The sequence below is a fragment of the Mercenaria mercenaria genome, chromosome 1 (assembly GCF_021730395.1).
Source record: "Mercenaria mercenaria strain notata chromosome 1, MADL_Memer_1, whole genome shotgun sequence".
Taxonomy (NCBI): Eukaryota; Metazoa; Mollusca; class Bivalvia; order Venerida; family Veneridae; genus Mercenaria; species Mercenaria mercenaria.
In genome coordinates, this window is record NC_069361.1 from 73301406 (window position 1) to 73323432 (window position 22027).

The 22027-nt window shown below is 36.2% G+C and overlaps 2 protein-coding genes across 2 annotated transcripts in view; one reads left to right on the top strand and one right to left on the bottom strand.

Annotated features, from left to right (window-relative positions):
- Positions 1–22027, top strand: part of LOC123534208 (adipocyte plasma membrane-associated protein-like) — a 77677-nt gene that overhangs the window by 22938 nt on the left and 32712 nt on the right. The window lies entirely within an intron of this gene.
- Positions 192–21997, bottom strand: LOC123534195 (2-oxoisovalerate dehydrogenase subunit alpha, mitochondrial-like). Its single transcript, XM_053550777.1, is given in 9 exon segments — positions 192–2182; positions 3925–4096; positions 4714–4855; positions 9061–9151; positions 12410–12558; positions 13063–13224; positions 16064–16259; positions 16938–17114; positions 21862–21997. Coding segments are annotated over 9 exon segments (1362 nt in total). The 5' UTR covers positions 21955–21997; the 3' UTR covers positions 192–2002.

Here is a 22027-nt window from a genome sequence, read left to right on the forward strand (position 1 = left end):
ACAAAACTTGTCCAATGATTAAATATAATCTTTAGAAGCCATTACCGGTAATTCTGCAAAATACTTCCTTTCTCTAAATTTCAAGAGCAAATCTGAACTTCAGGAAACTAAAGAAGTACTGAGCTAACAAAACTAGAGTTTTGGCCTGATGTAAACTGGCTCTTTGTCACCATGAAAGAAAAGCAAAAAAGTTTTCATTTCACAATTTATTCATACATATATGAAGTATTTTGATACATGTCAAACTGAACAATGAAATTCAAACATAGGCCCTCTGCAAAGCTTTCATATTAAACTGTTTCAATATCATCATCCAATTCAAGATCCTAGTTCCAAAGTGATAAAATGGAGTTTGGAGATCAGTCTCTTAAAGTCTAACTTCTGATTGGATGATCATGAGCTCAATCTGATAAATTGACCAATGGCAATTTAAGCTTGCTTTTAGAGACTGGTCTCCAAACTCAAATTCTATAGCCTTAGACTCTGATCTAAACGCAAATCAAACCTTTGCCATCCTGTTACAGTAGCAGAATTTGACTGGTTTTCAGCAAAATAAATATATTTTGTAATTGGCCTCAATGAATAGTCCTAAACAAAGTTCTAGCTTTGAACCATGTGATGCTTGAATGAAAAAAATTAACAAAAATTTTACATGTACAAATACTTCTTAATTAATCAATAGCTTAACTGAAATGAAAATTAAATATTTCATTTCTATGAAATTATCCAACAATAAAATTACTTTCAAGGGTGGGTTTCTCATTTGCTGTCTTTCCAGATTTAACAGAAAAAGATCTCTATCTGAAATAACGCCTACGTTGCCTATTAATAGAACCTTCAACCTTAATTTAGCCAACAGAAATCTTTCTTCCATAAAAGTTTTCCAAACCTTGAGCAGATGTCTTTGCATTTATGACCTGGGATAAATTAGTTAAATAAAAGTCTCAGTACATCTGACCCAGTGGTAGCGGAAAAAGATGTTTTATAAAAGTTTAGGAAAGACAACTTGTGATCTCATAAGCTCGTACTGGCCTTTTAAAACTAAAAACATGAGAAAAATATCTTTTTTATTACTTTTTGTTAACACAATGGAATTTAGCAAATGGTTAATTTAAGCACTACCGATATTTTTATAAAATTAATGGTGTAACATTAATTTATGAAATACTAGTTGCTCAAAGTATGCTGTCTAAAAGATTTGTTTCCATATAAAAAGGGCTTGGGTACTTCAAAAACCAACCTCTACCACAACCTATTTGTATAGAGTCACAAACACAGAGTATACACACAACATAATAACGAAGCAGTAAATCATAACTTTCTCCATCTTAGTATGCAGATAGAGTTATTTTAATATCAATGTAAGAGGAGTTTTCAGTACATTTCATACGTTATATTGCTAATACATATACTGTATACCTGCATCATGAAAACTGGATAATCAGAAATATGTAACAGATGACTAGCAACAAAAAAATCTACCATTTTATAGTATTTTACTCAAAGTATTCAACATAAAGATGGGGAGAATAAAGTTAAAAATTGTAAGCTCTGGCGATATGTATGCACTTTGCACTTATAAGAATTTGTGTGTATAAAAGCTCTGAAGATGCCTCACCAATCTGTATGTAAAGGAAATTATGTGCATGAAGCCATGTTGAAATCTCCCCATTTTGCATGTAAAAATATACCTAACATTAGCTATATGAATAAAGTCCAACCTCACTATATTATGTTGTTTCCTTGCCGTTTTTTTTTAAACTTTGGAAACCATATATCTCCAAGACGGACTGCTACGGAAGTATAAAACCATTCCATTACATATTCTTAACCAATCACAAGTTACCATGTATTTAAATATAGAAACTAGATGGATGAGCTCACAGCCTTTTCTAAAATAGATATGCATTGCAATCCATTACATAAACACAAAATGTGGAGAGCATTTTTTAATACCAATAAATAACTGTCACATTCAAATACGCATATTAAATTGCTCAGCTCAATCCTTCCATTTCTCATGGCTATCTATGGGATAATGTTCTGCATAATTTGTCACATGCTGTTTCATTTGTTGTTGTTGTTTTGCTATATGCCATGGCATGTTCTTATAAACATCTGTGAACAGTAGCTCTGGGTTTGGCTTTTTGCGAGCCTCTGATCTGGCGAATGTTTCCATTACCTATAACAAGATACAAAGAGTGTAATCTGTAAAACAGAATTGAGCCGTGCCATGAGAAAACCAACAGTGGGTTTGCGACAAGCATGGATCCAGACCAGCCTGCGCATCCACGCAGTCTGGTCAGGATCCATGCTGTTTGCTTTCAAAGCCAAATAGAATTAGAGAAACTAATAGCGAACAGCATGGATCCTGACCAGACTGCACGGATGCGCAGGCTGGTCTGGATCCATGCTGGTCGCAAACCCACTAAGTTGGTTTTCTCATGGCACGGCTCAGATCAACATTTGTCTGTATCTCTTATAAAATGTGACTTTCAGCAAACCAAATCAGCCTGCAGATAAAGACCCATTGCAAAATTTCTACCTTATTTTATTCATAAATTTTTGTTCACTAATTTGTTTGGACTCAATTTGTTTGTTTTAAATACACTGGACAATTTATCTCAGAGGCTAGACACACTTTCTTACAGAAAAAAAAGACACTTTTTTCAAAAATGATCTAAAATCCAGTGCTTCTGGTTAACCATTTGTGTAAATTCAAACTAAACAAGATGCTTTTGTAGAAAAGCACATGTCTCCCCCAAAGCACTGTAGTAATAGGCAAGAAGTCAATAGGGGACAGGGGCGAAGTTCTAAGTGACACTGACGTTTGGCTTAGTGACTTAAATGCAACAGGGATCATCTGCTTAGCATATCCAATCATCTCGTAAAGTTTCAATGTTTTGGGTCAAGTGGTTCTCAAGTTATGGATCGGAAACCATTTTCCATGTTGTGGCCCCTCGAAAATGGGTTTTCCATGTTCTTGACCTTTGATCAAGTAACCCCAATAACAATCGGGGTCATCTAGTCTGTAAGTCTTATCACTCTATGAAGTTTGAAGGTTCTGAGTCAAATGGTTCTCAAGTTATTTACTGAAAAACTGTTTTCCATGTTCTGGACCCTGTGACACTGCCACTGATAAAATAACCCTAGAATCAATAGGAGTCATCTACTCTGCAAGTCCAATCAGCAATGAAGTTTTAACATTCCGGGTCAAGTGGTTCTTGAGTAATTGATTGGAAACAGTTTTCCATAAAAAGACCCCTGTGACCTTGACCTTTGACTGAGTGACCTAAAAACAATAGGGATCATCTACTCTGTAAGTCCTATCACCTTATGAAGTCTGAATGTTCCAGATCAAATGGTTCTCCAGTTGTTGATCGGAAACGATTTTCCATGTTCTGGTCCCTGTGACCTTAACCTTTCATCAAGTGACCCCAAAATCAATAGGGGTCATCTACTCTGCATGTCCAATCACCCTATGAAGTTTCAACATTCTAGGTCAAGTGGTTCTCAACTTATCTGAAACGGTTTTCCATGTTCAGGCCCCTGTGACCTTGACCTTTGATCAGTGACCCCAAAATCAAAGAGGTCATCTACTATGCATGTCCAATCATCCTATGAAGTTGCAACATTCTGGGTCAAGTCGTTCTCAAGTTATTTATCTGAAACAGTTTTCCATTTTCAGGCCCCTGTGACCTTGACCTTTGACTGAGTGACCCTAAAAAAATAGGAGTCATCTACTCCATAAGCCTAACCACCCTATGAAGTTTGAAGGTTCTAGGCTAAATGGTTCTCCAGTTATTGATTGGAAATGAAGTATGACGGATGGATGGATGGACGGACAGGGCAAAAACAATATGTCTCAGATGTACACCAATTTTCAGCATAACTGAAACACAAACAAAGACACAACATCTGTACCATTTGTTTGGATTCCTTTTTCCATTCTTTTTCCATAGTTTCATCCCACCAGCCTTTACTTATCATAAAGTACCGTAATCTTGCAATAGGCGTGTCTTGTTTGTCCCAGTATGCCGCCTCATCTACAGAACGATAAGCTGAACTGTCATCTGACGTACTGTGGTGACCAAGCCTGTAACCAATGCCCATAAGTTATTGTAAAATTATAGAATAATCTCTGTTCATAACATTTAGAACTTGCTAGAAACTTGCTAGGATTTTAATACCTTACTAGTCACATGACTACAAGAATGGTTTCAAGTCACATCATCACAATTCAGGTCATATGGCCACTTTCTTGCTTTTAATAGATCTGATGAAGGAAGACTCAAGGTGCACCCTGGGCATGATTTCAGGCACTGTGGTAGAATCACCACCCGCAAAAATATCTATACTAACAGAATTAAACACATGTATCATAGTGTTTAAAAGAAATTTGGTGAACAACATAATCTGTTAGCTTTTCAATAAATTATATCACACATTAACCCTTAGCCTGCTGGCGGCAGATGATTCTGCCTTTGCGACCAGTGCAGACCAAGATCAGCCTGCACATCCGTGCAGTCTGATCATGGTCTGCACTGTTCGCTATTCAGTCAGTAAATTTTCAGTGAAAACCCCTTTGAATAATAAGTGGTACTATCCAAATTGAAAGATGGACCAGTCCATTATAGAAATATAGCAGGGTAAGGGTTAAGCATATTTCAATAAACTTAAATGAAAGTAGAAAATCAGTAAAGCATGTATTACCTGTAGGTCATAGCCTCTATTAGGACTGGCCTGCATTCCTTAACACAAATATCTCGTGCAGCTGATGTTGCGTTATATGTAGCAAATACATCGTTGCCATCTACACGCATTGTATACATACCATAGCCTGTACCACGTGATGCTGAAATATAGCATAAATAGTAATGCTAATCATTCTCAATCCAATAAAATGATTATCAACAAAAAATGAAACTTAACAATAGTGTAACAATAACTGTTTAAATATATAATAATATTAAAGATCATCAACTAAAACAGTCACATGCTCCTTTACAACATAATAACTGAACAACAAAGTTTCTGCATGCTCAAATTTGCAACACCTAAGTTTACAGCACTATGTAACAAAAGAGAATAAATCAGTGATTAACAGACCAAATACTTTTCCACTAAATAGTTCTATTTTGAAAGTAAGTTTAACAAGAGTGCAAGAATGTCACAATATACGCCCGTCACAGCAAATTTCTTTACTCTAGCACCTGTATTTGCAAATGGAATTTTAATTTTGTGGTTGTTTAGTAATAACTAAGTGTTTTGTTTTTCTAAGTCCACAAAAAAACTCCTTACCAGGTAGAGATACCTTAAAATACACCTAAAATTGGAAAGTAACATCTATGTTGTACCACAGAAAAGTGGTCTTGGTTTTTCCCTACGGTCAATTATAAAAAAGTTACAAAATAAGTTATTTATAGTAACAAATAAGGGAAGTTAATCTTAAAAAAAAAAAAAAAAAAAAAAAAAATCAAAAAAAATTGTAAGTCCACACAAAAATCTTTACCAGGTAGAGACTGGTCAAAATACACCTCAAAATTGGATGTAGCATGCATGTTGTACTACAGAAAAGTGGTCTCGATTTTTCCCTACGACTAGTAATGAAAAAGTTACAATATAAGCTATTTATAGTAACAACAAAGGGAAGTAATTCTAAAGAAGGGAACTGCGCATGACACTTCGTCTCATGATGGTGTATAATTGTGTCAAGTTACATCAAAATCCCTCCATGCATGAAGAAGAAATGCTTCGGACAAAGTCATTCTTGTATCTGACCTTTGGCCTCTAAGTGTGACCTTGACCTTAGACCTAGGGACCTGGTTCTTGCGCATGACACTACGTCTTGTGGTGGTGAACATTTGTGCCAAGTTATATCAAAATCCCTCTATGCATGAAGAAGAAATGCTCCGGACAAGGTTTTCATTCTTGTATCCTTTGACCTCTAAGTGTGACCTTGACCTTAGACCTAGAGACCTGGTTCTTGCGCATGACACTCCGCCTCATGGTGGTGAACATTTGTGCCAAGTTATATCAAAATCCCTCTATGCATGAAGAAGAAATGCTCCGGACAAAGTTTTCATTCTTGTATCCTTTGACCTCTAAGTGTGACCTTGACCTTAGACCTAGGGACCTGGTTCTTGCGCATGACACTCCTTCTCATGATGATGAACAATTGTGCCAACTTTCATCAAAATCCCTCTATGCATGAAGAAGATATGCTCCGGACAAAGTCATTCTTGAATTTGACCTTTGACCTCCAAGTGTGACCTTGACCTTAGACCTAGGGACCTGGTTCTTGCGCATGACACTCCGTCTCATGATGGTGAACAACTGTGCCAAGTTTCATCAAAATCCCTTCATGCATGTAGAAGATATGCTCCGGACAAGGTCTGTGGACGCCGCCCGCCCGCCCGCCCGCCAGGGGCGTTCCCATAATACGTCCCGTTTTTCAAACGGGCGTATAATAAAAATTATTACAGCAGCCCTCACATAATACTATTTCAATACAAGAGGGTCATGATGACCCTGGATCGCTCGCCTAAGTAATATGAGCTACATGTTTCAAATGTCAAACTGATGCTAAAATATTAAGAAAGTCAGTAGGTCACATTCATGGTCAATGAAAGTCAGTTATCAAAAGCCTAGGTCTTGTGGTTTCATACAAGAAGATTTTTAAAGTTTTTTCCTATTAAGTCTATGTAAAACTTGGGACCCCCAGGACAGGGCCTCTTTTCACCTCAGGGGTACAATTTGAACAATTTTGCTTGAGGACCATAAGACAATGCTACAAACCAAATATCAAAGGCCTAAGTCTTGTAGTTTCAGACAAGAAGATTTTAAATTTTTTTTTCTATATAAGTCTATGTAAAACTTGGGACCCCTAGGGCGGGGCCATATTTGACCCTGGGGGATAATTTGAACATTCTTTGTAGAAGACCACTAGATGATGCTACATACCAAATATCAAAGCCCTAGGCCGTGTGGTTTTGTACACTGTCAAGAAGATTTTCAAACTTTTCCCTACATAAGTCTATATAAACCATGTGACCCCCGGGGCGGGGCCATATTTGACCCTAGGGGGATAATTCGTATAATCTTGGTAGAGGACCACTAGATGATGCTACAAACCAGATATCAAAGCCCTAGACCCTGTGGTTTTGGGTAAGAAGATTTTTTAAGCTTTTCCTTTCGGTTGCCATGGCAACCAGAGTTCTGCATGGAATTCAATTCTTTGAACATTTTTGAAGGGGGGATATAAAAGGATCATTCCAGTGAAGTTTGGTCTTATGCTGCCCAGTGGTTTTCAAGAAGAAGATTTTTTAGAAAATGTTGACAGACGGACGACACACGACGGACATTGAGCGGTCACAAAAGCTCACCAGGAGCCTTTGGCTCAGGTGAGCTAATAAAAAAAATTATGTATACCTTGCAAGATATCAAAGCACCAGTCCTGATACAATAATTACAAGCAAATTCGATGAACTGGTATCCCCCGCCGAAAAGGGTTTGTGGTCAGGAATGGCAAAAAAATATATCTGGCAAAAAGTTAAGGATATTACTAAGAAGCAAATAATTTCATTTGTCAAAATCAATTTAACAGAAAACGAATGCTATTTTTTGGTTGGGGAAGAGGGGGCAGCAGGGGTGACTGGGTGAGGGTACAAAACATCGATTATGATTGTCATTGATCATCGATGTTGATTATAAATATTGAAATATTGATGGAAAATTAAAAATGAAAAAAAAAAAAAAAAAATGGTGGGGGGGGGGGGGGGGGATGACTTGGTGGAGGAGTGAGGTGGGGGAACAGTACAACTTTGCATGCTGATAAATATTCATGGAAGGTTTGAAAATAATAATAATAAAAAGGAAAGAATTTTTTTTGGGGGGGGGGGGGGGGGGGGGGGGGGGGGGGGGGGGTGTGACGAAGGCAAGGTAGTGACCAGGTGTGGGTACACAACTTCACATGTTTATACTAAATGTTCATGGAAAAGAATGAAAGAAGTTTTATGAAATTCTACCAATTGGTTGGTTTGTTATGTACAAATCTGTAGATTTTCAAACAATTAAAGGGCAATAACTCTAAGGAAAATTGACCAATTGAAAAAAAAAATGACAGACATCATCGAAGTATGTTGGTTCATATTTATTCTAAGTTTCATGAAATTCCACCAGCTTGTTACTGAGAAATGGCTGCAGATGTGGATTTTTCATTTAATCAAGGGCAATAACTCTAAGGGAAATTGACCAATCCAAAAAAAACCTTGATGGGCATCATTGCAGTATGTTGGTTCATATTTATTTTAAGTTTCATGAAATTCAACCTGCTAGTTACTGAGAAATGGCTGCGGACGGACATTTTTGGGCATTTTTCATTAAATCAAGGGCAATAACTCTAAGGGAAATTGACCAATCCAAAAAAAACTTGACGGGCATCATCGCAGTATGTTGATTCATGTTTATTTCAAGTTTCATGAAATTCTACCAGCTAGTTACTGAGAAATGGCTGCGGACGGACGCACGTACGCACGCACACACGGACGTGACAGACGGACAACGCCATTTCAATACCCCACTCCCGATTTCATCGGCGGGGGAGAAATGGCTGCAGATGTGGATTTTTCATTTAATCAAGGGAAAATAATCTAAGGGAAATTGACCAACCCAAAAAAAAACCTTGAGGGCATCTTTTGCTATTTTGGGTTTTTCATTTTTATTTTAATTTTCTGAAATTCTACCTGCGTTACGAAAAATGGCTGCGGACGGACTTTTTTTTCCCTTTAAATCAAGGCAATAACTCTAAGGGAAATTGACCAATCAAAAAAAAAATTGTGGCACTTGCAGTATCGTTTCATGTTTATTTCAAGTTTCAGAAATTTCCCACTATTTACTGAGAAAGGCGCGGCGGACGGCGGACGGACAACCCATTTAAAAACCCCCCCCCCCCCCTCCCATTTCACGGGGGGGGATAATAAGAATGGAATTGCATGCCTACTTTTTAAAAGGGGGCTTCCTGCTTTATAGAAGGTTTGTAAAAAACTTTTTTAAAGTCACTTACCTAACCGTCTCCTCTATACTGATCTTTTTTTGGGTTTTGTTGAAAATTGCAAAACCCCTTGTTGCGACAAAAAAAAAAGAAAAAAAACTTAAACAATTAGGTACTGAAGTTTCGATATTTTCTTGCCTGATAACTGAATATATCCCTATTAATGAACTGGACATTCTTTTGAAAAAATAATAATGTTACAAGGAAATTCATTATGCCCCCATCAAGAGCCCCCAAGTTTTTTTGTTAAAAGTCATTTATTGAAATATAAAATCACCTAATCATTACTTTATTGTCTGACTGGCTACAATTATCAACATAGCACTAATAAAAAATTAGGCAGCGTGGTGACATTGATATTGTCAACCCGAGGGCAAAATTCCCCCAAGGGAAAAAGCCGAGTGGTGAATTCGTTTCGGGTTTTGACAATATCAATGTCACAACGCTGTCATAGATATTTATTTTATTAAACGAAAAAATTTAAAGAAATTTAATAATTTTTTAAAAATGTTTTTTAATTTCATCTCTTTCAACATTTCACTTCCCCGGGTAATCACCGTGTCACATTAAAAGTGACGTCTTTTACAAATGACTTTTGGGGACAAGGGGGGCAATCATTGGCCATAAAATTGAAGCAGAAATTTTCCCTAATTGCACAAAATACAGCGCGGTCCCCATGACCTGCAGTCACTTTCGCTTGGTCACTTTGTCCCAAAAAGGTTTGAAAATTTTTTCTGATAGTCAAAATACCCTTTTTTTTGGGGTAAGGGGATTTACCATTGTAGACAAAAGTGAGGTATAATAAAAAACAATATATGTTATAAACTTTTTTTAAAACATGAAGAAAAAACAAAATAGAAAAGTTTTTAAAACCCTGCAAAAACAAATCCCTACCTGCAATGACATTAACATTGCGAGTAGGGGTCCCTTTACATACAAAATTAAAGTAATTATTTCACTAACTAAAGGGCCCCCTCCTGTGAAAAGTTCTTATATGCAGGAGCGTGTATGAAGTTTACAAAAATGCGTTTGTTTTGGAAAGAGGAAAAAAAAGAAATTATTCAAAATTGTGGTTCACAGAAACCTTTTTTTTATTATAGTAATGAAGATGTTTTTTTTTACGAAAAAAAAAGTTTTTATGGACCTTTGTCACCCACATTATAGATTTCAGAATGCAGATTTACACAGCAATTTACTGTTTTCCCCTTTCCAAAAAAAAACCCCAAAAATTTTTTCCAAGAAAAAAATGTATAACATAAATAATCTCTATATTGCCCCTATTCACAAAGCATGAATCTTTTTTATATTTTTTTAATTCATGAATTCATTTTTTTTTTTCGGACAAAAGATAAAATTGAAACCCGTTTTAACTGTAAGTTTCTAGGAGTTTTCAGGTATTCAAAATCTAATATTACAAAAATTTAGCAAGCATAATAAACCCCTGCCAAAGGTGTAGAAAATATTTTCAATGAAATTTTTTTTTTTTTTTTTGGTCAGGAAAAAGCAAATACAAAAACTATCTATTAGATTTAAAAAAAAAAAAAAAAAGAAAAAGAAGCAAAAACAAAATTATAATAAAAACCCGAGCAACTGACTAGTCAAAAAAGACCAATGAACAAAAAATTCAACAAAGGATTCATTTTTAAAATCATGATCTTTTAAGTTAGGCCCTTGGGGTTTTGATATTTTGTCTAACCACATTCAAAGAAACATTAACTTTTCACGACAAATTCAGCCAAATCTCTTTAGCCCATTGCCCCCCTTTGTTAACATGTTTCTTTAAAAAATGAGTAGATCTATAACACATAAGCAAAAAAAAAAAGAAAGAAAAAAGAAAAAAAAAATAGAAATAGGAAAAAAGCCAAAAGTGTGCGCATTCTGAAAATTTCTCACTGTACCTATCAACAAAAAAAAATAAGACAAAAAGGTTAAAAATAAGTTAACAGCGACTTCCTTCGTTCATTCAACATACTATGCTTATTGATCCTTTTTTTACTTTGTAAATACGTTTTTTTTCCAAGGAATTTTTTTTCAGGCAAAAGTATTTTCCATAAATTTTTTTTTTTTTTTATTCTCTTCGAAGTTGTAAAAACACGAACGCTCCCTTGTCCAGCGATTCCGCGTTACGTAAGGTATATCTGCGTTTTCTATTTTAGAAAATGAGATAGGTAAATAGGTCATCAAAAAAGAAAAAAAAAACTTGACTTTCAGAGAACCTCCCTTTCAAAAAATCGATCAACATTTTGACGAAATTGTAAATAAAAAAAATATGTTCTGCCTACAAATAAGGAGAGGAAAGACAGATAGCATTGTTTTTAAATCAAAATAATTTGCATTACATACATTTTTTATGTTTTCTTTTTGCCATTTTTGTTTATTCACTAAAATGTATTGTGAAATATCGTTGATCCTTTTACAAACTATTCCTGGGGTTCAGTTTATCACTCCGAAAAACTATTCATTACCATCTTTACAGGGTCCGAAATAAAAGTGTATCCCATATACTCGACACCACCTTCAGGGCGGCGTCGAATAAACAACTTTTTGGTATATGATATATTGCTGTTTTAGCACAAATTTATGTTATCAAATAAACATAACTTCAGTATTGCAGAAACTAAGCTATTAGCTGTGCACATTTTTCTGCCCTTGTATTCAAATGGTGCAGATTTTGTTTTGGAAATAATTTCATATACACTGAAGAACCAAAGGAAAAGCATGAAATTCCATGATAACAAATCTAAACTGAATTGTTTTAAAATGGAAGATTTAGTGTGACATTTATATACAACAAAGTCACTGTGTGTATGACACAACTGTTATGTCATAGCTGTGTGCTGGAAAAATAAAACCACAAAAGAGGCAAATTTTGGTGATGTTGTCAGTAATCCTTGAATTTGTGTCAGAATCAAAACGATAGATCTCAAACAGTGATTTTGTCTTGAATAAACCATTGTTTTGTCATTCAGATGTGCATTATTATATCACTCAGACTGCACCCTCTTGATCTTCGTAATTCTTTGCATCTAAACTCCAAACAGTGATTTCATTCAACAACATCATCACTGTTTAGGGATTTATTATTCCTGAAGTGTGTACCATTAATGATATAAAACTAGTAATTACTTTTACCCTTAGCCTGCTGGCGGCAAGTGATTCTGCCTTTGCGACCAGTGCAGAACAAGTTCAGCCAGCACATCAATGACTAGGCTGATCATGGTCTGCACTGTTCGCTATTCAGTCAGTAAACTTTCAGTGAACACCCCTTTGAATAATAAGTGATGCTGCCTAAATTGAATGACGGACCAGTCCATTTAAGAAATTTAGCAGGGTAAGGGTTAACACACATGAAGCAACTTACCAGAAGAAGATGATTGGACATTCCAGGGTGGCAGCAAAGTTAAATGCTGCATGAGCATCCCCCTCTGAGGCAGCTCCCTCTCCGAAGTAACATATCACACAACGATCCTTGCCTTTCCTTTTCAATGCATATGCTGCTCCAGATGCTGAAAAAGTGACAATGGAATACAGTATAGCATCAGTATCAGAAGGTGATAACTGTACATGTATAACCCTTACCCTGCTAAATTTCTATACTGAACTTGCCCATCTTCCAATTTGGACAGTACCATTAACTGTCAAAAGGGGTGTTTACCAAAATTATACTGGCTGAATGGGGAACAGGACAGATCATGATCAGACTGCACGGATGTGCAGGCTGATCATGATCTACACTGTTCGCAAAGGCAGAATCAATTGTGTCCAGCATGGTAAGGGATAATCAGGTCATGTGATACAGTACAGTTAACTCATGTGAATTAGTCAAGTAACAAAGAACTTTCAAAGTCAGCTAAGTTATATGGTATGAAACAGTCATGTATCTATGGAATTCTTAAGTGAAAAGTCATATGATTTAGTAAAGCCAAGTCATGTGATACGTACATAGTAATGAACATTCAAACATTCCTGTACTAAATGATGAACACTTTAGGTGCAATGCAAAGTTTTACCTTGTGGCATCTGTGTGGCAAGAGTAGAGGATATTGTGACAAAGTTGAGCTCCTTAGAACCATAATGTACCGGCATCTGTTTACCTTCACCATGGTCATTACAGTTACCATAGCACTGATCCATAAACTGGTCCAGCGTAAATCCTCTCCACATTAACACACCTGGAAAGATTATGATAATTACGGACCTATTTTTGTATAATTTTAATATGATTTGAGCCGCACCATGAGAAAACCAACATAGTGCATTTGTGACCAGCATGGATCCAGACCAGCCTGTGCATCCGCACAGTCTGGTCAGGATCCATACTGTTTGCTAACGGATTCTCCAGTTCCTTTTAAAATATTCACAATTTTGAAACTGAGAAAAGATATGGAACCTGTGCAGTGCATTAGAGTTAGTAACAGTCAACGTACAGTATGTGTGAAGTTTCAGTCTACGCCTACTAATGGTTACTGAAAAAACAGCTTACATACAGAAGTTTAACCAATTCTGACACCAATGCAATGTCAATGCAGATGCTTACACCCACCTATTGGTGAGTGCAAAATCTCTACCTATTCTTCAAAACTCATATAACTCAATCTCATTTTCAAGACTCAAAAGGACAAAACAGTAATTTATAACAATAAATCAGTAGCTAACTTGAAAACTGTTTCTCTGTATTCTAAGGCACCAGTATTTGACTGTGTAATGAATTACTAATAAGACTTTCTGAAAAATACTCTCTGTATTGTCCAGTCATAATCTCATTAATGCTTCACCTTAAATGTATCTGTTTATTTTAAGATATTACAATAAAGGCATTTACTCAGTGCATAAGCCTGCCTCTTTGTTTTATCCAAACACAACTTCATTAAAACTATACTTTAAAGGCGTCTTTAGACATGACTTAAAAACACTATTGTGTGGTTTTGTGCTGAAGATAGTTTTGCACATTTGGATCAAGTTATTTTCTACAATGTAGAATCCTATTAGACAATATTGTTCTAAAGCGTAACTGCATCCAAAGAAAACTAGAGCTATCACTAAAGGTGATGAATGTACCCCCGCATTCACTGACACAGTACATTGCAATTTGACGCACACAAGATTGCATAATTATGTGGACTGTATGTATATAGACTGTATGAACAGTATAGTAACAAAAAACAAAGTCCCCTAACAGCAGAAAATTTATCTAAAAGAATGTAACATGCACCATGCACAACTAGGGTTGGTACTGATCACTTGTGTGAAGTTTCATTAAATTGTGTGCAAGGGTTTGGTAGATTAGGCACGCACAAGATTGCATATGCAGACTGTATGTACATAGTATGTTAACAAGAAACAAAGTCCCATTACTCTGCAATTTTTGTCGCTGAAAGAACCTAACATGCCCCATGCACAACTACTGTTGTTACTGATCACTTGTGTGAAGTTTCATTGAATTGTGTCAAGGGGATGAGGAGAGATGGTGCGCACAAGATTGTGTCTATGTATATAGTATAGTAACAAAAAAACAAAGTCCCATAACTCTGCAAATTTTTTTTCTAAAAGAACCTAACATGCCCCATGCACAACTACTGTTGGTACTGATCACTTGTGTGAAGTCTCATTAAATTGTGTCGAGGGGATGAGAGATGGTGCGCACAAGATTGTGTCTATGTATATAGTATAGTAACAAAAAAACAAAGTCCCATAACTCTGCAAATTTTTTTTTCTAAAAGAACCTAACATGCCCCATGCACAACTACTGTTGGTACTGATCACTTGTGTGAAGTTTCATTAAATTCTGTCAAGGGGATAAGGAGAGATGGTGCGCACAAGATTGCGTCCACGGACAGACGGACAACCTGAAACCAGTATACCCCCCTTACAACTTTGTTGTTGGGGGGTACAATTAATTCAAGAACATGCAAGTTCAATGAATTTATATCCCCCGCCAAATAAGCTGTTTTGTGAATGAGGGGACTATATTTTGAATATTTAATTTCCAGATATACACAAGTTATGTGCATCAGATATACACAAGTTACGTGCATAAGAACTGTGCAATGGTTTGCTTCTTCCTATTTTTAACAAAATCAAGGGAGAAAGCTCTGCCCTATAGTGATCTATATTTGTATCTAGTTTCATGAAGATCCATCAATTGGTTACCTTGTTTTATGAATTTTATAACAAATAAAGGGCAATAACTCTTCTGTTACTGAAGAGATCCTGATGAAAGATATACATGCATCACTGCCCTATAGTGATTTATATTTGTGTAAAGTGTCATGAAAATCCATCAATGGATTATTTTGTTATGTGGGATTTCATGGATTGTAAAATAATTAAAGGGCAATAACTCTGGTTAATGAAGTGATCCTGAAGAAGTTGCATGCGCACCACCAGTCCACGCTATAGTGATCTATATCTGTGAAAAGTTTCATGAAGATCCATCAATAGGGTACTTAGATACAGTCAAAAATCCTAATTTTTTTACCAAATCAAAGGGAAAAACTCTGCTTTGACTTGTTCAAGGAGGATAATACAATATGAGAGCAAAGATCATGTGCTAATTAATAATTGTCTGGTTTGGTGATTCATGCTTAAATACGTTTTACATTGTAAGCATTTTCAATTTTTTTTCTCAATCAAATAAAGGGGAAAACTGCTTTTATGGGGTCAATGGGGATAATACATATGTACTATATGTGAGCAAAGGTCATAGCTAATTAAGAAGTATGTCAGGTTCGTTGATTCTAGTTTAAATACTTTTTAAATTACAAGCATTTTCAATTTCAGACAGAGACAAGCAGCCGGATGGGCAATGCCAAAACAATATCCCTCTGTCTTCAGCATGGGATAGAAAAGATAGGACCCTGTGCTTGATTTTTTGCACAACATATTAAAATGTTTGTTCTCCAGTCAGTTTTCAAACATGCTCTTTTGATAACATTTCTGCATATAGAAAAAATTCCTCTATCCTGTCCAAACACCATATCTTTAGGGGCACTAGTATAAAAGTGTACTAACCTGCCTCTCTGTACTGTCCAAACACCATATCTTTAGGGCTAAGAGCCGCAGCAGATCCTATATGAGTTCCTTCCTCACCAAAGTTTGTCATATAGAATGAGATTCTACCCTGCCTCTGAGATTCATACAAGATCTTGTCCATTGTGTTCAATAAAGTCATATCATGGTACATCTTTATCACAGTGTCTTTATCCAACTACAAGTAAAATTATATAGTATAAACAAAAAAATAATCATATACCTAGCTTCAAGTTCGCTATCATTTCCTATAATTGCAATGTTTGCAGTGCCATCAATTTTATTTTTTTAAGATGCAGCATTACAGCTCAATTTCTGCAAAGATTGTATGCAAATTCTTTGCAGATGGATTGAAAAACAAGTAAAGCAGGTGAAATAAACTACACAAGTTTATGCTACTTGGAGATTATGCTATCCATTCAATGTTAATGGAGTTCTGTTTAACCCTTACCCTGCTAAATTTCTAGAATGGACTGATCCATCATTCAATTTGGGCAATATGTTTTATTATTCGAAGGGGTGTTCACTGAAAATTAACTGACTTGAATAGCGAAGAGTGCAGACCTTGATCAGCCTGCATGGATGTGCAGGCTGATCTTTGTCTGCACTAGCCGCAAAGGCAGAATCACTTGCTACCAGCAGGCTAAAGGTTAAGCCAGTGCTAGTAGGCGTGAGGAAGAGTGGTACACATTTCATAACCTCACACAAACACTCAACTGAACTGAGTATGCTAATACTTTTGCTTAGTTGCATTCTATGCTTCAAAAGAATCTCCTAATACATTTTATTGGTTATACAGTGTATATTCATATACCAAATGCACTTATTCTAGAGATATTACAAACAATATACATACCTGAGGATCTTCACTCTGTTCTATGATTTCACCTTTACGGTTCATGACCCGGTACACTGGAATTCCCTCTGTATCATCAGGGTTGATGAACTCGAGCTTATGGATGAAGTGGGACCTGGAACCAGGAAATTCTGGTTTATCCTCATATCTTCCTGACGAATGAGTTGCACAAAGAGCCTGAATTAAATTCAGAATTTTTTTATTATAGAGATGAGAAATTCTGGTTTCTCTTTATACCTTTCTGACAACCGAATTGCACAAAGAGCATGAAATAAAATAGCATTTTTTTTAGATATGAAAAATTCTGGTTTCTCGTCATACCTTCCCGACCACCAAGTTGCACAAATAGCCTGAAGCAAAATCAGGAAAGTTTTTCAAGAGGTGAGAAGTTCTGGTTTCTCCTCATACCTTCCTGACGACTGAGGTGCACACATAGCTTGAAATAAAATCTGAATTTTTTACTGTAGACGAACAGTATAAAAATAATGTGATATTGTCCTTTTCTTCAACAAAATAAGGAAGACCAATGACCATATAGCTGTATTTCATACTTCTGTTCTGTATGTTGAATGATGGAAAGCTGTTATTATTTGAGCCGTGCCATGAGAAAACCAACATAGTGGGTATGCGACCAGCATGGATCCAGACCAGCCTGCGCATCCGCGCAGTCTGGTCAGGCTCCATGCTGTTCGCTTTTAAAGCCTATTGGAATTGGAGAAACTATTAGCGAACAGCATGGATCCTGACCAGACTGCGCGGATGCGCAGGCTGGTCTGGATCCATGCTGGTCGCATACCCACTATGTTGGTTTTCCCATGGCACGGCTCATTTGTGAATGTACTAATTTTGATGACTTTTGAGACAGCATGCTCTACTTAATTTTGATGTTGGATAGTGAAACTGGGCACATCTGAGGAAGCTGGAGCTGTCACTGGATTATTAAATGAGCCGCGCCATGGGAAAACCAACATAGTGGGTGTGCGACCAGCATGGATCCAGACCAGCCTGCGCATCCGCGCAGTCTGGTCAGGCTCCATGCTGTTCGCTTTTAAAGCCTATTGGAATTGGAGAAACTGTTAGCGAACAGCATGGATCCTGACCAGACTGCGCGGATGCGCAGGCTGGTCTGGATCCATGCTGGTCGCACACCCACTATGTTGGTTTTCCCATGGCACGGCTCAAATATTTAATAATTCCAGTTTGGATGAAGATATTGGACGATAATTCAAGTCTGTGTCAAATGTAATTACTTATAACAGAGGTAGAGGTAAAGTGTATCAAAACATTAATTAAGTATAAAAGGGACATAATACATTGAAATTGTCTGCATGAGTAAAACAGAATGTGTCATATCATGTGACTAATTTAAGTTTGAATCAAATCTATTTGGTAATAACTTAGACAGAGCAAAAGTGCATCACAACTTGAACCTGAAATTGTGGGTAAGGTGAAAAAGCATCAAAACTAAACTGTAATTCTAAGTAAAAAGTGTTAATAATTCATGAAATATTTGCACCAGAGTTACAGACATTGTGTCATATGATGTAGACAATGATGAAATATTTTAAGTTCCAATCAAATTCATTGAATAATAATAACAAGGATACAGTGAAAGTGCACCAAAATTTACCTGAAATTCTAAGTAAACAGGGGGCATAATTCATGAAATATTGGTGCAAGAGTTATGGCCCTAGAGTCATATGATGTGGGTGATGATGTTGAGCAACATTTTAAGTCTGAATCAAATCCATTTAGTAGTAACTGTATAGAGTGAAAGTGTACCAAAATGTACTTTTTAAAATCTGAAATTCTAAATAAAAGGGGGGATAATTCACATGTGTGATGAGGGTGATGATGAGGAATAACTTTTTTAAGTATGAAGCAAATCCATCAAGTCATAACAGAGATAAAGAGAAACTGCATCAAAACTTTAACCAAGGAGCGGATGCTGAATGGACGCTGACGCGGAATCCGGGTCAAGTAGGATAGCTCTCCAAGTACTTTGTATGGTCAAACTAATATATCCCAAACAAGAGCTGTCACTATTAGTGACAAATGCCCCCGAAGCGAGCCCAAGAATGCTACAATTGTCTGCGCAAAATATGCCAGAATTGTGTAGGTATGAATCATTTTGTGACCCTGACCTGAGAGACCTGGGTCATAAGCACCACAAACCTTCTCAATATGGTTAACATGCCAAGTAATTTTAAAATCCCTTGATAAAAGAGTTATGGACCAGACAAGAAACAGACCAGGTTAACCTTTGACTTCTAAGTGTGACCTTGACCTTGGAGCTAGGGGTCTGGGTCTTGCCCATGACACATCACGTCATTATAGGGAACATTTATGTCAATTAATTTTAAAATCCTTTGATGAATGGCAGAGTCATGAACCAGACACAAAAAAGACCCTGTTAACCTTCGACTTCTAAGTGTGACCTTGACCTTAGAGCTAGGGGTCTGGGTCTTGTGTATGACACATTGTCTCATTATTGTAAACATTTATGCCATGTTATTTCAAAATCCCTTCATGGATGGCAGAGTTATGGACCGGACAAGAAACAGGTCCTGTTAACTTTTGACCTCTAAGTGTGACCTTGACCTTGGAGCTAGGGTTCTGGGTCTTGTGCATGACATGTCATCTCATAATGATGAACATTTTCGTTAAGTTATTTCAGAATCCTTTCATAGATGACAGAGTTACAGCCCAGACAAGAATTTACACGGACACACAGTGCGGTTTTAATATGCCCACCTTCAGGGTCATAAAAATTAAATTTCCTTTATATTTTATCTTTACAATTATAAGTCCATAAATTCATGTCTATTTCAGCCAAAACCATGACATTTTATGCTAACATAATAGAATTGATTACTAAGCCCCAATGATAACGTGATTCCTGCCAAAACACAAGGATGCATCCATTTCATGATAAGTGATAAAAGAACAATTCACATTACTTGTACACTCTACATTATTTGACAAGTAAATATCATAACCGCCCAATATGTTTATAGCAAAATAGCTAAGTCAGGTAAATTGCAGACTGGTTGCAAGTCCTGTTTGTCCATTTCAAGTAATGCAAGGGCCATAAATCAAGTGTGACTACAAGATGTGATGTGATACCTTCCCTCTTAAAGGTGCCTGCCACTGCACTGAACAGTTCCCCTAAAACTGAAAAGAACACTGAATGACTGATTTCATCCAAATAATTTTGAATGTTGAAAGGTGGCCTGCATATTCAAACTTTTTTTCTCTGGCTGGTTGTTGCCACAGAGATAAACTTGCCGTTTCCTAATAAAGTTTATAAGAAGTTTTAGAGGTTTTATCTTTTAGAATGAAGTTTACCATCAGTCATTTTCTAAATATATCAGGTCTAGGAAAGTGGTATATTTACAGATTATCTGTAAATTTACAGATAATCTATAATTTTACAGATGTTTCGATCTATAAATTTACAGATCAAATATTTGAAAACTGCTAAAATCATACTTTGACTCAAAATCGCAGCTTGAAATTAATTGATTTAGTTATAGTATGCATAAATAAAGGTCAATTGTAACTTTCAGTCATTTCTGTTGACTTTGATTTTTTTGAAAATGCCAAAAATTCGAAGTCAATCAGGGTTTTCCCGGACGCAGGTTTTCTGCGTCCCTGACGCGCTTTGACTGCTTTGGACTCGCATTTTGTAGTGCCTCTGCGTCCACTGGACCCGCAAAATCGGTCACGAAACTCCTTTGCACTGAAGCTTCCTTTGCGCAGATACCCATGTAAAATGCGCAGTTTTTTACCACCGGGACCATCCCCGAATCGTGGGTGCTCATTATACACAGGTATAGACGATTTTCCAACTTCAAAACAAGTTTTGTTACCGATGTTCGCCATTTTGGTAAAGGGAAACTACTCTCCGCGCTAACTGACACCGCTAAAATCTAAGATTGCCGTTACGTTCCGTAAAAGATCGAATGGTTTATTTTTCTATTAAACAAAATTAATTTCATATAAATTTAAAGTATTCTGATGAAAAAATATTACTAAATCACAAAAATTATGATACTAATTAAGGATCGAGTATTATCTTTAACTAAGATCAAACTGTGAACAACATAAATGACACGAGTTGACACTTAATTGCCGGTAATTACTGGCTATTTGATCATAACAAAAAGACTGTCACACCTTTTGTTATCAGTCTGAATTGAGAAGCTCATGCCATTTTGAAAGATACCATTCCGAAATACTGAATCAGCTGCTATCTAAATTAAAAAGATACAAGTTCATTCCGTTTTAGGATAATTTTTTTTTTAGTAATAATGTCCATTTTCAAGATCAATAATTTGTGGACCCCCAAAAATTATTAGGGACCCTTAAATTAGCAGCCATGGGAGTCCATGGACTCCCAAATAAAAAACCCCGAGGGAAAACCCTGGTCAATAAAAGTGACTGAAACTCACAAATGATGTTAACTTGTACATACTGTAAATAAACCAATTACTTTCAAGCTGCGGTTTTGGGAATAAATGTAATTTCATAAATTTTCATACACACAATCTGTAAAAATACAGATCAACAAATCTGTAAATTTATAGATTATCTGTAAATTTACAGATAATCTGTAAATAACCACTTTCCTAGACCTGTATATCTGTAATGGTGTCACAAGAAAGCGGCAAATTCAGCTTTTTGAATTATTTACACAGGAGTAAAATAATGACACGACACTGCAATTTATTGCTGATGTTATCTCGCTAAAAAGCACAGGGAAAACTAGAAGGATTGAACTATTTTGGAAGAACAGGCCTGGGCTATTTTTCTTAAAAGTTAAAACTGGATTTTTTTTCAATAAGTGACCTTCATGAAAAAACACGTTTTAACAAATGACAGTTGCTAGCTTCCGACTGAAACGGTTCTTTACAAAACTTACCGTTGAAATATGCAACTTTCTGTTCTTGCAAACATTTCTATTGACCGGTTTTTGCAAGTATTTAGAAAATCGACAAAAACTTCTTGTAAACATTTTTCGATAAAAGTGGTTAGTTTGATTAAAACATAACAGTATATCACCGGTATGACTTAATAACAGAAAGGGC